Source organism: Abrus precatorius, unplaced genomic scaffold, assembly GCF_003935025.1.
Source record: "Abrus precatorius isolate BTA unplaced genomic scaffold, Abrus_2018 Scaffold6, whole genome shotgun sequence".
In the NCBI taxonomy this organism is placed as follows: domain Eukaryota; kingdom Viridiplantae; phylum Streptophyta; class Magnoliopsida; order Fabales; family Fabaceae; genus Abrus; species Abrus precatorius.
In genome coordinates this window covers 11205011-11216928 of record NW_020874406.1, presented here as the reverse complement: position 1 = coordinate 11216928, position 11918 = coordinate 11205011, and the positions used below count along the sequence as shown (strand labels likewise).

Below are 11918 nucleotides of genomic sequence, written 5' to 3'. Positions count from 1 at the left end.
ATGCGAAAAATTTTCACCTAAAGTCTCTTCAAGGCTGCTTAATCCAAAGATTGAATATCCTTTGTTTGAACTTTAGCTTACCCTCCTCTTTTCCATACCATTACCGAATTCAGCTAAGCAAAACCGAAATAAACCATAACACAACATAATGAGTTCAGCTAAGCACAGTGCTAAACTGTGATTCCAATTAAATCAATACTGATAAGAATGTTTATATTTTGAATATATAATTTGTTACACCAGCCAATATTAGGCAGCTTTTTTAGAAGCAATGCGAAATGAACAAAATAGCATTGCAGACCAATGTAGCCTACATTATTTGCCTGAGATACAGTACTTACTGCATGGCAGAATTAAATGTCCGAAAACTAAATCTCCATAACTTCAAATGCACACCGCAAAATTGAATGGTATAAAAATATATAATCACTGTGCAGTGGATTCTTTCAGATATGCAATAAGATCAGCACGTTCCTGGGGCTTTTTAAGACCAGGAAATACCATCTTTGTCCCTGGAATATACTGCACAAAAGCAGATCACAAACAAAGCAGATCAGTGATATGTTGCGGTGGAAAAAAAATGTCTCAGCATCACCATGCAATTGAGCTTATTACCAAACAATTCAAAACAGTAGAAAACATTAAACTCCATAGTGAAATGAATACAATGTAGGCTGTACATGATTAACATTTATTCAGAGATATTGGTAAAACATCTCTCATATTTGGATAATCAGTGACTAATGGTCTTTCAATCCAGAAATGCCAGGTTTTATTGTACCTTTTTGGGGTTAAGCAAGTAGTCATATAGCGTCTTTTCTTCCCAAATCACGGCCATATTCTTGTTAGCTGCAGAGTAGGAATAGCCAGGAGTAGTGCCCGATTGCCTTCCAAACAAACCATTCAGATTGGGTCCTGAGATTGTCAAAAAGAATAATATTAGAATAAATAATGGCATTATTCAAGAGGGTGATAGAACAGAAAAACAATTATATAACTGGTACAAGAGATGGTCGTCAGATGACTGTCAACCAATATTGTAAAGACAAGGAAGCAATGTATAAATTAGTGACCGATTAAGATTTGTTTCTACACATTTTTCAGAAGAAAAACCAAGAGAGAATCTTGTGACAATGAAAACACAAAAAAAATACACGAGAACAAAAACCATCACTGATTCACTACAAATTACACGGATCCAGAACTTAATAAACAATAAAGAAAATGAACAGTAATCCTAACATGATCTTCAACTCAAGAACACCAATCATGTATTAAAAAAGATTTCAAGATGGATGACTGATCAGGCATGAGAAACCAATTCAACCAACCATTCAAAATCAAAACATGCTTTAGAAAGATTTGATCGAGTTTCAACCTCATGAATAAAATATGTAGAAGAAACTTTCACAAATCACTAGAAACAATATTATAAGGAATTCACAATCTCAACAAAACTATAAATTAAGTACTGTACTGATTAGGAAGCATTGCTTACATCAGAATGTTAACATTACAAGCACTGATGCTTTTTAGCTTAAGGTATTTAATGAATGTCTGAGCTAGCTATCGTTACTGAGTTGATCAAATTGTCTATTAGGCCAATTTTCAGGCACTGAAAATTGGAAATCAATGTATTCACAATTTTGTCCCTGCAAATGCTCTCTACACTTTGTTTAAACTTTAAAATGAAAAATTACAATTGTAAATCACCTAAAGGTTTTAGACTACCTACTGAAATCAAATTTGGTAAAATCATAATTCCAAATTTATTTAATCTTACAGTAAAGCTAGCATGAACCAGAGAAATTCTTGGGCGGGAACTTTCTACCATAGGCATGCAAATCAACCTTCGACATGTGTAAAGTTGTAGTAATAGCAATATGCGCATTTTTAACATGACTAAATCAGTTTGTATTTCAAGGAATAATAATTATCTTCGTCCAATCATCATCACATGAAAGAACAAGGCAAAAGTAACAGGAGGAATTTCAGTTCCTAAGCTTCAGAGTTAGGTATCTTCCTCAGCGTTCTACAACAATAAAATGACATTATGGACATGAAACCGCAACTCATAAAATCGACAACATCCGATCTTAAGTTTTAAGTAGACCAGAATAATTACTAATTAATTGAGGATCCAAAGGAATTATCGAATACCTTCAACGGAACTATCGAACACAAAGTACTACATACCGACGAACATTCAAGTTTCAACCGCAGATTGCTTTGCAAGGTTTCAACCATCTTAATCACAGTTAGACCAAAATTATGACACGAAGACAATTGACAGAGTCGAACCGAATGATAAAATAGGCAATTAAACGGATCATTCAAAAGAAATAAAAAAAAAATATTGTGCATCAACAGTTCACAATAACAACTACACATCACAATACATAAACACAAATTACGTGTAACGTACGAAGAGAGCGGAAATAGCAAATATATCAACAAGGCCAATGTAAAACTAGAGAGAAGATTTAAAGATCCACGTCTTATTTTGCTTAAATTCAATAAATAAGGTAGAGATCCAAACAAGATTCAAATCGATAGTTTGTTTGTTCACAGTGTAATAATAACGAGGAATAGGTAGAGGAGAACGAACCTTGCTTGTGACCGGCACCTTTTTCAACGGTGTGGCACTGAGCGCACTTGGTCCTGAAGATTTTCTCACCGGACTTGGTATCGCCGGGGGGAGCAAGATCGAACGATGCCATATGAAGACGGCGTTTGCTTCACGAAAAGGTTTGGAGAAAGCGAACGAAAAAATAAAGAGGGAAGAGTTGTGGCGTGCGGAAAGCTGGTAGGGAATGGACTATTGAGAATGTAGAAATGTATAAATAGCCGAAGTGCCAGGGTGGGAAATTGGAACGCGGGCTCCACGGGGCTCCTAAGCCAGCCCTAACTTTTTTTCGTTGACGTGGACCGTTTATGGCGTTCCAATTTTTTTTTATTTTAGGTCGGTAGCGTTTGCTTGAGGCGAAGGTTGGCTTTCGCCATGTCATTTGCATGAACGTTAGTTATTTTGTTCTGTAAGAGAGTGCCTCTGTCTAAGATTGAAAGGCCCATAGAAATAGAGCTACTATGTTGGTGGAGACTAGGTAAAATTGTTGACTAAATAATAGTTTATTAGTCTCGTCATTGAATTAAACCTGCTTGAGCTCGACTCTTTTTAAAAGAAAGTTACATATTAATTTAGCTTGATTCAAACGAAGATTTTTTTTTCCCCTCTTTTTCTTGGTAATATTTTTTTATTGTCGATTTAGACTACTGATGTAGATATTTTAATTCAATTAAAAATATGATATATGCCGTAAGAAAATAATATCAAGCCGATATCATGTCTTAAAAGCATTCATGATATTTATAAATTTAGTAGTTAATTGTATAAAACTGTTTTTGTTCAAATTTTATTTATTAATATCAATTCATATTTATTTACACAAGTCTTATATTTGTGGATTTTCTTGAATTCTATAACGCTTAACAGACGTTGCATAACTGAACAATAATCCCTTTCTAAGGCATAAAAATTACAATTAAAGGCTATTTATAAAAGTTTTTTATAATATATCTCATTCTTATGGGACGTTTAAAGTGTGCTTTAGTGAGTAGGATAATGATTATTCAAAGATTTAGTAGGTAGATTTAAATTTTTAATACTCACTGCAATCGTCTTGAAGTTGAGAAAATGTATATTCGATGTTTGAATGGAACATGAAAAATTCAGTGAATTATAAGCAGCAACCTTCGTCACGGACAATTTGAAAGTCAGTTGCCAAACCTTTGTATGAGCTCATGACCAAAAGGATTAGAAGTCAATAAAAAATGTGGTGCTAGGGTTACCATTTTAATTCCTTCTCCATAAGGCTACCTTGTTGATCTCTAATCCGCCTTATTTTGGACACATCTGAAAGAAAACAATTTTGTTCAAGAAATACTCCATTACTTAAACCTTAAAAAGTGTGAACTACAATCACAGGTACCATTCCACTAAGAAAAAATCACACATATCCCGTTAACCTTGCTTTTTCCGGATGCATAATTTTTTTATAGCTTGATTTTTCGGTAGTATTTCCTACTTTAAATATGAGATGCCTAAACTTTGGCGTGGATAATATGGATGGGGACACTTACTTCACTAGCTAAGTGCGCAAATCTATGTCCAACCTCATCTTCCCTACTGCTCATCAAATTTGATAATAATCTGAAATATACAATAGTTTCACCTGCCCTACTCCTCCACCAAAACGGAGAGGTATACATAATAATATTAAACTAAAAGGAAGGTCAAAGTAAGAAATCCAACGGCATGCTGCAGTAGTTGTCATTCTTGGTTCTCTAACACCTGATTCAAGGCTTCGAAAAGGCCGGCTTGCCAAGACCGGGTATCTGCAAAACAATTTTGTCAACAATTATTTGAACCGAATACTAAGTGCAATAATCAAATTAAATGTAAAATATCTTTCTTCAGCAATGCACACCATAACAATATTTTTTAATTTTTAATTCTATCTAAATTATTGAAGAATTGCAAATTGAAACTTTATCCCTCAATGACGTAAGTGTAATTATTTGTCAACAAAATGCAAAAATCATAATGTGGGAAAGGAGTAATAAAGATTACTGGAGAAGTAAAGATTGGGAGTTGAGGTTCATCCATGCCTCAAAGAGCCTACTGTGGCATATATTGTATGTCTAACTAGGTAATGTATGATGACTCTGAACTGCATGAAAGGGTATATCTTTGCTTTTGATTTCTGAAACTTCAGCGGCCTATCTACTCTAGGAACTATTTGATTTTTTATTTATTTGCCCTCCAATATACCCCACTCGTTCCCACTCCCTGGAAAAGGGGGAAAAAACTCTACTTTCCACTAAGTTGAGGTTGATGATCCCAATTGAAGTGCCTATTTACAATGGAAGGTCACAAACATAAAGTAATCCATCTAGAATGGAGACACTCTAACCCATGTCCCGATACAATAAAGACAAAGCCAAAACATTCTCACTATAAAGACATAACCCTCTCATAAATGCTACAATAGTACTGGTATGGTGGTACCATCTCCAGGACAGTTGTAAAGAGATCAGCAAGACACATACCTCAATTCCATGAGGGCCTATTCGGTTACGAGAAATGAAGTTGATGATCAGAGTTGCAAATTCATCAGGTACATCCTCCTAAATATATTAGGCTAGAAGTTGTTAGATTACAAGTTAGAGAAGAAACCTGTAACAACATAATGAATGCAGAAAGAGGCAGGGCTAGTACAAACCTGAATAGCATGCCCTGTATGTCTTACAACTACCATCTGAAACTTCCCTTGCATTTGACCAATTGTGAGAGACCTGTCATAGGAACCATGCCAAGAAAATATCAGAACTTCACTTGAACAATTCCACTTTCTAACAACCAAAAGAGAAAGAATACAGGGAACAGAATAACACAATATACAAAGCTATTTATACCAAAATTATTCATGTAAAAAGTTCATATTAGCACCCAATGATATATTACCCCCATCTTCATATTAAAATTTATATAAATCCTTCTTATTCATCTAAAACAAATAACGAAACTTACAATCTCTATACTGTTGCATACTAGGATGATGCTAAGGTTGACCTAAACGTTAATTTCTATGAAGAACATAAATCATATTTGCTTATCATCATGAATTTCAAATTGGAATTCAGGGTTATGCTTATTAATGCTACCATTATGTACTCTAACAAAGGAAAAGAAGGAAAAGGAAAAATGAGAGCATGGGACACAATCTTTCTGCTGGTACTAGTGTATCACAAGCAATAAACTGAGAAATAACTCAATCCCTATTCCTTCATTGGTTTTTTCTAATTTCTAGAAAAGAAAATCTTGAAAGATATTTAGTCATCTATCATTTACCAGACTATAAATTTGAACCATGGCAATTATTGAAAGCAACTAAAAAATGAACTAATCTCTGATCACAATCTGCTATACGACTTCAACCACACAGTTATAATCAGCAAATTTTGGATACAAGATATGAAGTCAGAACTCTGAGGATTTTAATGCAATAAATGTTTTCTTCTCTAATACAAACCTTTCATTTTTAGTTGCCTAAAATCAACTCTGAGGATTGATGTTAATAAAACTGTACAATTTAAAATACCACCAATAACTAAAATAATTCAAAGGAGGTGACCTGTCCAATCTATCTGTTCCTGCTAATAACAACAGCTTTGGAGCAGGACAAGACAAAAATTTATCTGAGAGGCCTTCATACCTGTAAGAAAAAATATGAACTGTTCAATGGGATGATAAAGATACCATAAAAGTTACTTTCAATTTGATGACAAATGTAGCCTAATGGTCTGTTTAGAATCAAATTATCATGTTTTGCATTACAACGAAGTATATAAACTTACAATATGAGGCAATTATCCAACTATCACAACTAGAGAACCTCCACCAGCAGCACAGATGCAAGATTCAAACAATCTACCGTTTACTTAGAACACGTATACAAACCATTGGTTTCATTTGTTTATAGTATTTGATAAGTGATAACTACTGTGAGTAGTGAGCATGAAAATTTTAAGATAAAACATACCAGCCTTTCCAATATTGTTCAGTCTTTTCTAGCTCAGTTCGGTAAACATAACTGCAACATCAAATCAAGACCATGCTGATCAAATATAAAACTATAAATCAAAGCCTACGTAACCAGCATTTTTAGATTTGATAAAGACCAAAACTATGTTTTGGATTGTTCTGCTGATGTGATGGAAGGCTCAGTGAGAAGTACTGACCATTTCTTTGAATCATCATAATTTAATGTGGCAGGAATTGATACACGAGCAGAGTCAACATTTCTTAAAGAGCCACCCCTGACACTCCATTCAATCTGCACAGAAGCAGTTCAACTCAAGTCAAAATTCACCAGTTCAAATGAAACAACAACGAAGCACCACTTACATAGAGATTACAATCAAACACCACATTATGTAGGTACATTAACACAGCCATATGACATGTAACCATTGTCTCTCCAACAAATTCTCAATTGATGCTTTTGTGATTTTGGCCAGTGAATGACAGAGACAGATTAACTGTAATAAAGTAAAACCACTTGGCATGTATTAATGCTAGAATGTAGTTAGTAAACTTGAAATACAACTTCTGACAGCCAAACACCAGACATTCTTTGCTTCAATATACTTCCTTTTTTACAAATATTCCTCAAACAAACACTTTGTTGATCTTGGTTCTTGTCTTTGAGGTACAAGGGCCCTTCATCACACACCCTGTGCACTGACAAGTTACTACCTTGCCATGAAGCTTGTAAACTAGTTCTCTCAATCTAAAAGCTAACAATTTCCAGCAATCTGGCCACTTATATCATTAAAAATTAATGATTATAACTTTTTTTAAGATCTTTCTACAAAAAAATTTAGTTCCAAATATCAATTTCCAGGACACTTCTAAAACAGGGCACAATATCCTAGAGGAGGATGATATACAAAAAGAAATATTTTAAGATTGTTTTAACACGTGACAAGTAAAGAAAATAATTAAGATCAACACAAGAAATAGTTGTCTCAACCAAATAACAAAAAACTTGATATGCAAATGAAAGAAGGTATAGAGTTGGAGCTTACAGCTTTTTCAATGCTTGAAAAATGTTGCATCCTACTTGATAGGATTTTCTGCATATGAATTAGAGAGGCCATTGCTGTTCCCTGAAATTTTTGTGACAATCAACACTTCTGTGGCAATGATGAGTAAGTAATCATGGGAAGCAATAAGGAATTTCATAAGTAGTAGAAACCAACCTCTACAACATCCACAACAACTAACCCAGCCAAGGTGGACAATGATCTACTTGCAGCAACATGCACAGCAACTGATCCTCCCATGCTTTGATGATGAAGCAAATATCGATCAATGATTGTTAATATTATACACCAAAGTAAATATAGTTTATATAAGAAGAGAAAATCTAATCAAGTTAGGGTCACCAAATATTTCTATAGGAATAAAATTCATAAACAACAAAAGAAGAACCAAGGTTTTTCCCACTACGTGAGGTAGGCATAAAATTCATCAAAGAAAGAAAATAAAAGTGGAAAATTGAGGACAAGTGGTGCAAATACAAAGAGAAAATAAAATAAAAAACACAAAACACAAATATATGCAAGAGTAAATGCAAATGTGAAATCAAAGCAGCCATGCCTTACAATTATACAGAATATCCTTGCATTGAACTGAGGTTCACCAATCACATACAACGAAATCAAAACATTTTCACAGTCATGCCTTAAGGTTTTTCAGCAAATGCATTATGCTTATGAGTTATGAAACGCGATTCATAATGATGGAAGGATGATAAATCTAGTCAGATGGAATGAAGTTGTGGTGATGAGACACGTAACAAATATTAGGAAAAAAAAAGTTTAGACTTTGGCTAATGGCTTCTTCATTTCAGACAAAGAATATAGGGTTCTTCTTTTCTCAACTTAGTCAATTCTGTTGGTTACTTGTCAATCCCCAAAATCTTTGAACACCCAGAACCAAATTAATTTTCCTTCAATTAAATTTCAAACAGCAAACTAAACAATTGTCTTAGCATAAAAATATAAACAACATGCCACCCGCAATTGATAACCATACCATTAAACATGACTCTAAACAACATAAAATATAATTACAAGACCTTTGACTTTCTCCCCTTTAAATTATATGGTAAGAAAGACTCAATCTTTTAGAATTAGAAGGTTATTGAGAGCTGTATCATATCATCATCTAACGAAGACAGTTTATAATCAAAGTCAAAACTGTACAGATATTTTATCCTAATTTTCTGCACATCTATAATCTGGAAAACAATCCAAGGTTACTTCCAGCAAATGACATACTTAACAAAGATAAAAACCAGTCAATAAAGTGGAAAATTATTAATAGATTCCTATGAAATTTGCCTTCAAAATCAAATATGAAAACCCCAGAACCAATTCCAAAAGACTATGAAACAACAGAAATCCAAGCAATTTAATTTAAGATAGAGAATCACCTGTGACCAACAAGAATAATTGCTGGAGGAGAATCCCCATACAACTCCTTTATAACAGCCAATACATCATTGCACATAGTCTGTACAAAAAGATGATCACCTCTACATGCAGATGAGTAGTACATTCAGTTTAATATTTTTACTACTTTATACCTCAACAGATAGGTCAAGATCATTTTCTGTCAATGATTTCCCGTGACCTCTCAAGTCCATTGCAACTATCCTAGCTTTCTCCTTGATTTTATTGGCTGAGACAGCAAATGAAAGCCTGTAATGTAATATAATGTGAAAGCTTTCATCAGATTGCAAACTTTACAATAAATATTGAAACAAAATGTAGCTAAATGATGTGTTTCTAAATTCAGATGTTATGATATCTAAAGACTTTTTAGGCATTTACAACAACAACTAAATCTTTTCGTACTAGATGAGGTCAGCCATATAGATCATACAATTATATTAATTTTTATCCTATGTTTCAGCCTTCCTCTACCTTTAACAATTGGACTATCTTCTATCTAGTTAACCCTCCTCACTCCTCCCTAGTTCTTTTACTAGTCTTCCCCACACATGCCCACACCATCCAAGACGAGACAACTATTTTTCTGCAACGGAGACTGTCCTTTTCACTATAATAAATGTATTATTAATCCTATCTTGTCTTGTGTACCCACTAGTCCATGTTAACACTCTTTACTTCTACAATATTAAGCTTACTTTCTTGGCTCTTTACCACCCAACACTCAAACCCATATAGCAGTGCCGGTCTTATTGACGTGTGGTAAAATTTTGTTTTAAGACTTAGGCATAAAAGAAGAAATAACTTTTTAAGTAGATATGAATACTAATTTATGTGGACACACTTCCAAATACTGCTTATAAGAAATAGAGAATAAGCTGGTAGAGAACACATCTTTGGTAATAGGTTCTCAAGCCAGTTACAGTTCTCCAGCATAAAATTTCAATGCTTGAATAAAATGTCGTGAACCAACTATACCCAAAGCTGAATCTTTAGATAATGTATTCTTAGAACTAGGTGCAAACATTTATTTTTCCTTTGAAATCAATATAACTAAGTAACTTCACTGCTCAAAATAAAGGTAATTAACCAAAAAATTGACGGACCAGGATTCCCTACAATTTTTGGGGCCAACTGCAGGGCGCAGTTACTGCAGGGATCCCGGTCCAAAATTTACACACTGTACTGCCAATGGTTTCAAATGAGCATTAATTAATAGCAGTAAGAGACAATAACCCAATTCCAATAATGCTTAATGGACCGTGAATTAAAACTACGAGATAAAAGAATGAATACGAATATATCAGCAATGACTATCAATCATACCCACAATAACCACCACCGTGTAAACAGAATACAACGGGGCCCTCTGTTCCTGCCATGTAAACGTGAAAAACCTGAATAGACGAAAAAAATGTTATAATAAGATTCTTCTCGGAAGAATAGTAACACCACACTTTCTAAAACACTATTTGTAACACATTTCTAACACACACATGATCTTCACGGTTTTCAATAAGTTTAGCGAATAGTTGGAAGTGTGTTAAAAAAGGTGTATTAAAGACTCAGTTGCTAACATTCCTCTTTGCGTAAACATAAAAAAAATAAAAAATAAAAAGTCACAGAAAGCAGGATTTTGATTTGCCACACTAACATCATTTGATTCGGGAATTGCAACGTCGTCTTCTTTGTCAAAATACACGGACCAATCTACGGGTGCGTATTTTTCTGAAGAGCTCCTGCGATATTTAACAGTTGAAATGGAATGAGAAGATAAAAGCGATCATAAACGCAATCGCGCACATGCAGATGCAAGAAACTCGTGAGAAGTGAAAACATAATCGCGCACGGAGAAAGAAGAAGATCGCTCAAACTTACTTAGTCGGTGGGCGATGAGGAACGGAAGCGAAGGCAGAGGTAGGTTGAATTTGCTGTTGTGAGTGCTCGTCTGTGGTATCTTCGGGAAGCGAAGCCATGTGAGAAGAATCCATAACGCTCTTTTTCTCTTTCTCTTACTTTCTCGATCTCAAGTCCAAGCTCTTGCAGAATAGAACCCGAACCCGAACCAGAACCAGAAGCAGGTGCGGTTTCACTTTACTTCTTCTGGCGTCCAACTTTCTGTTACTTATGCTCGATTAATTACGTGTCTCAATGATCTTAAATTGCTTAAACAAACTTATTACAATAATTAAGTATAACTTGATAATTTTCCAATTTAAGTGACAAAATAATAATCATAATATATTATCAATCCTTATTTAAGTTATGTTCAAATTTAGGCAAGTGATTATAACCAAAAATTTGATTATAATAAGCGTTAGGAGGAATATGTACCAATGTCATGCATAAAATGTGTATTTTTAGAAAAATACTAATTAAATTAAAATAATTTGGAGTTGATTATTCTTTGTGCGTGAGCTAACAAGTTACCTGATGAAAATTACAATTTTACGATGAAAGAAGTATATATGTTTATCAAATTATTCATATATTTGTCTTAGGTTTATTTTTAATAAATAAAACTTGTTCAGATGGTCTAAATCCATAATATTTTTTATTAATAAATCATTAAAAAATTATGCATATTGTAAATTAATGTCATATTAAATAAAAATATTGTAACAAATAATAATAAAAAAATTATTTTACACCATATTTATATTTAGATATTACATTTTTTTCATTTTTTTATAATACACAAAAGACTCACTTAGTAATTAATATATGATAAAAAAAATAATGAAAAAATAAACTCGTATGAATGAACGGTAATATAATTCATAGAAAATATTATTTTTATTTTTATTATTAAAATAAAATAATAAAAATAACCGCAT

The 11918-nt window shown here is 33.5% G+C and overlaps 2 protein-coding genes across 5 annotated transcripts; both read right to left on the bottom strand.

Annotated features, from left to right (window-relative positions):
• Nucleotides 1-2919, bottom strand: LOC113868594 (cytochrome c). 2 transcript variants are annotated; one of them, XM_027504307.1, is made up of 3 exons: nucleotides 2609-2919; nucleotides 778-915; nucleotides 1-522 (listed from the first exon to the last, which is right to left on the bottom strand). In XM_027504307.1, the coding sequence occupies exons 1-3, from the start codon at nucleotides 2718-2720 to the stop codon at nucleotides 485-487; spliced, it is 288 nt and encodes a 95-aa protein (XP_027360108.1). In that variant the 5' UTR covers nucleotides 2721-2919; the 3' UTR covers nucleotides 1-484. The 2 variants fall into 2 exon arrangements, with proteins under 2 accessions (XP_027360108.1, XP_027360107.1); XM_027504306.1 differs by having other exon boundaries at nucleotides 782-915; nucleotides 2609-2914.
• A 42-nt stretch (nucleotides 2920-2961) lies between these two features.
• On the bottom strand, nucleotides 2962-11190 carry LOC113868592 (protein phosphatase methylesterase 1). 3 transcript variants are annotated; one of them, XM_027504304.1, is made up of 14 exons: nucleotides 10960-11190; nucleotides 10736-10820; nucleotides 10408-10478; nucleotides 9216-9330; nucleotides 9063-9142; nucleotides 7825-7909; nucleotides 7651-7731; nucleotides 6802-6896; nucleotides 6603-6653; nucleotides 6195-6275; nucleotides 5283-5355; nucleotides 5110-5187; nucleotides 4313-4395; nucleotides 2962-3913 (listed from the first exon to the last, which is right to left on the bottom strand). In XM_027504304.1, the coding sequence occupies exons 1-13, from the start codon at nucleotides 11070-11072 to the stop codon at nucleotides 4357-4359; spliced, it is 1047 nt and encodes a 348-aa protein (XP_027360105.1). In that variant the 5' UTR covers nucleotides 11073-11190; the 3' UTR covers nucleotides 2962-3913; nucleotides 4313-4356. The 3 variants fall into 3 exon arrangements, with proteins under 3 accessions (XP_027360105.1, XP_027360104.1, XP_027360106.1); XM_027504305.1 differs by lacking the exon at nucleotides 2962-3913 and adding an exon at nucleotides 10201-10261 and having other exon boundaries at nucleotides 3977-4395; nucleotides 10960-11057; XM_027504303.1 differs by lacking the exon at nucleotides 2962-3913 and having other exon boundaries at nucleotides 3936-4395.
• Between the last annotated feature and the right edge of the window lie 728 nt (nucleotides 11191-11918).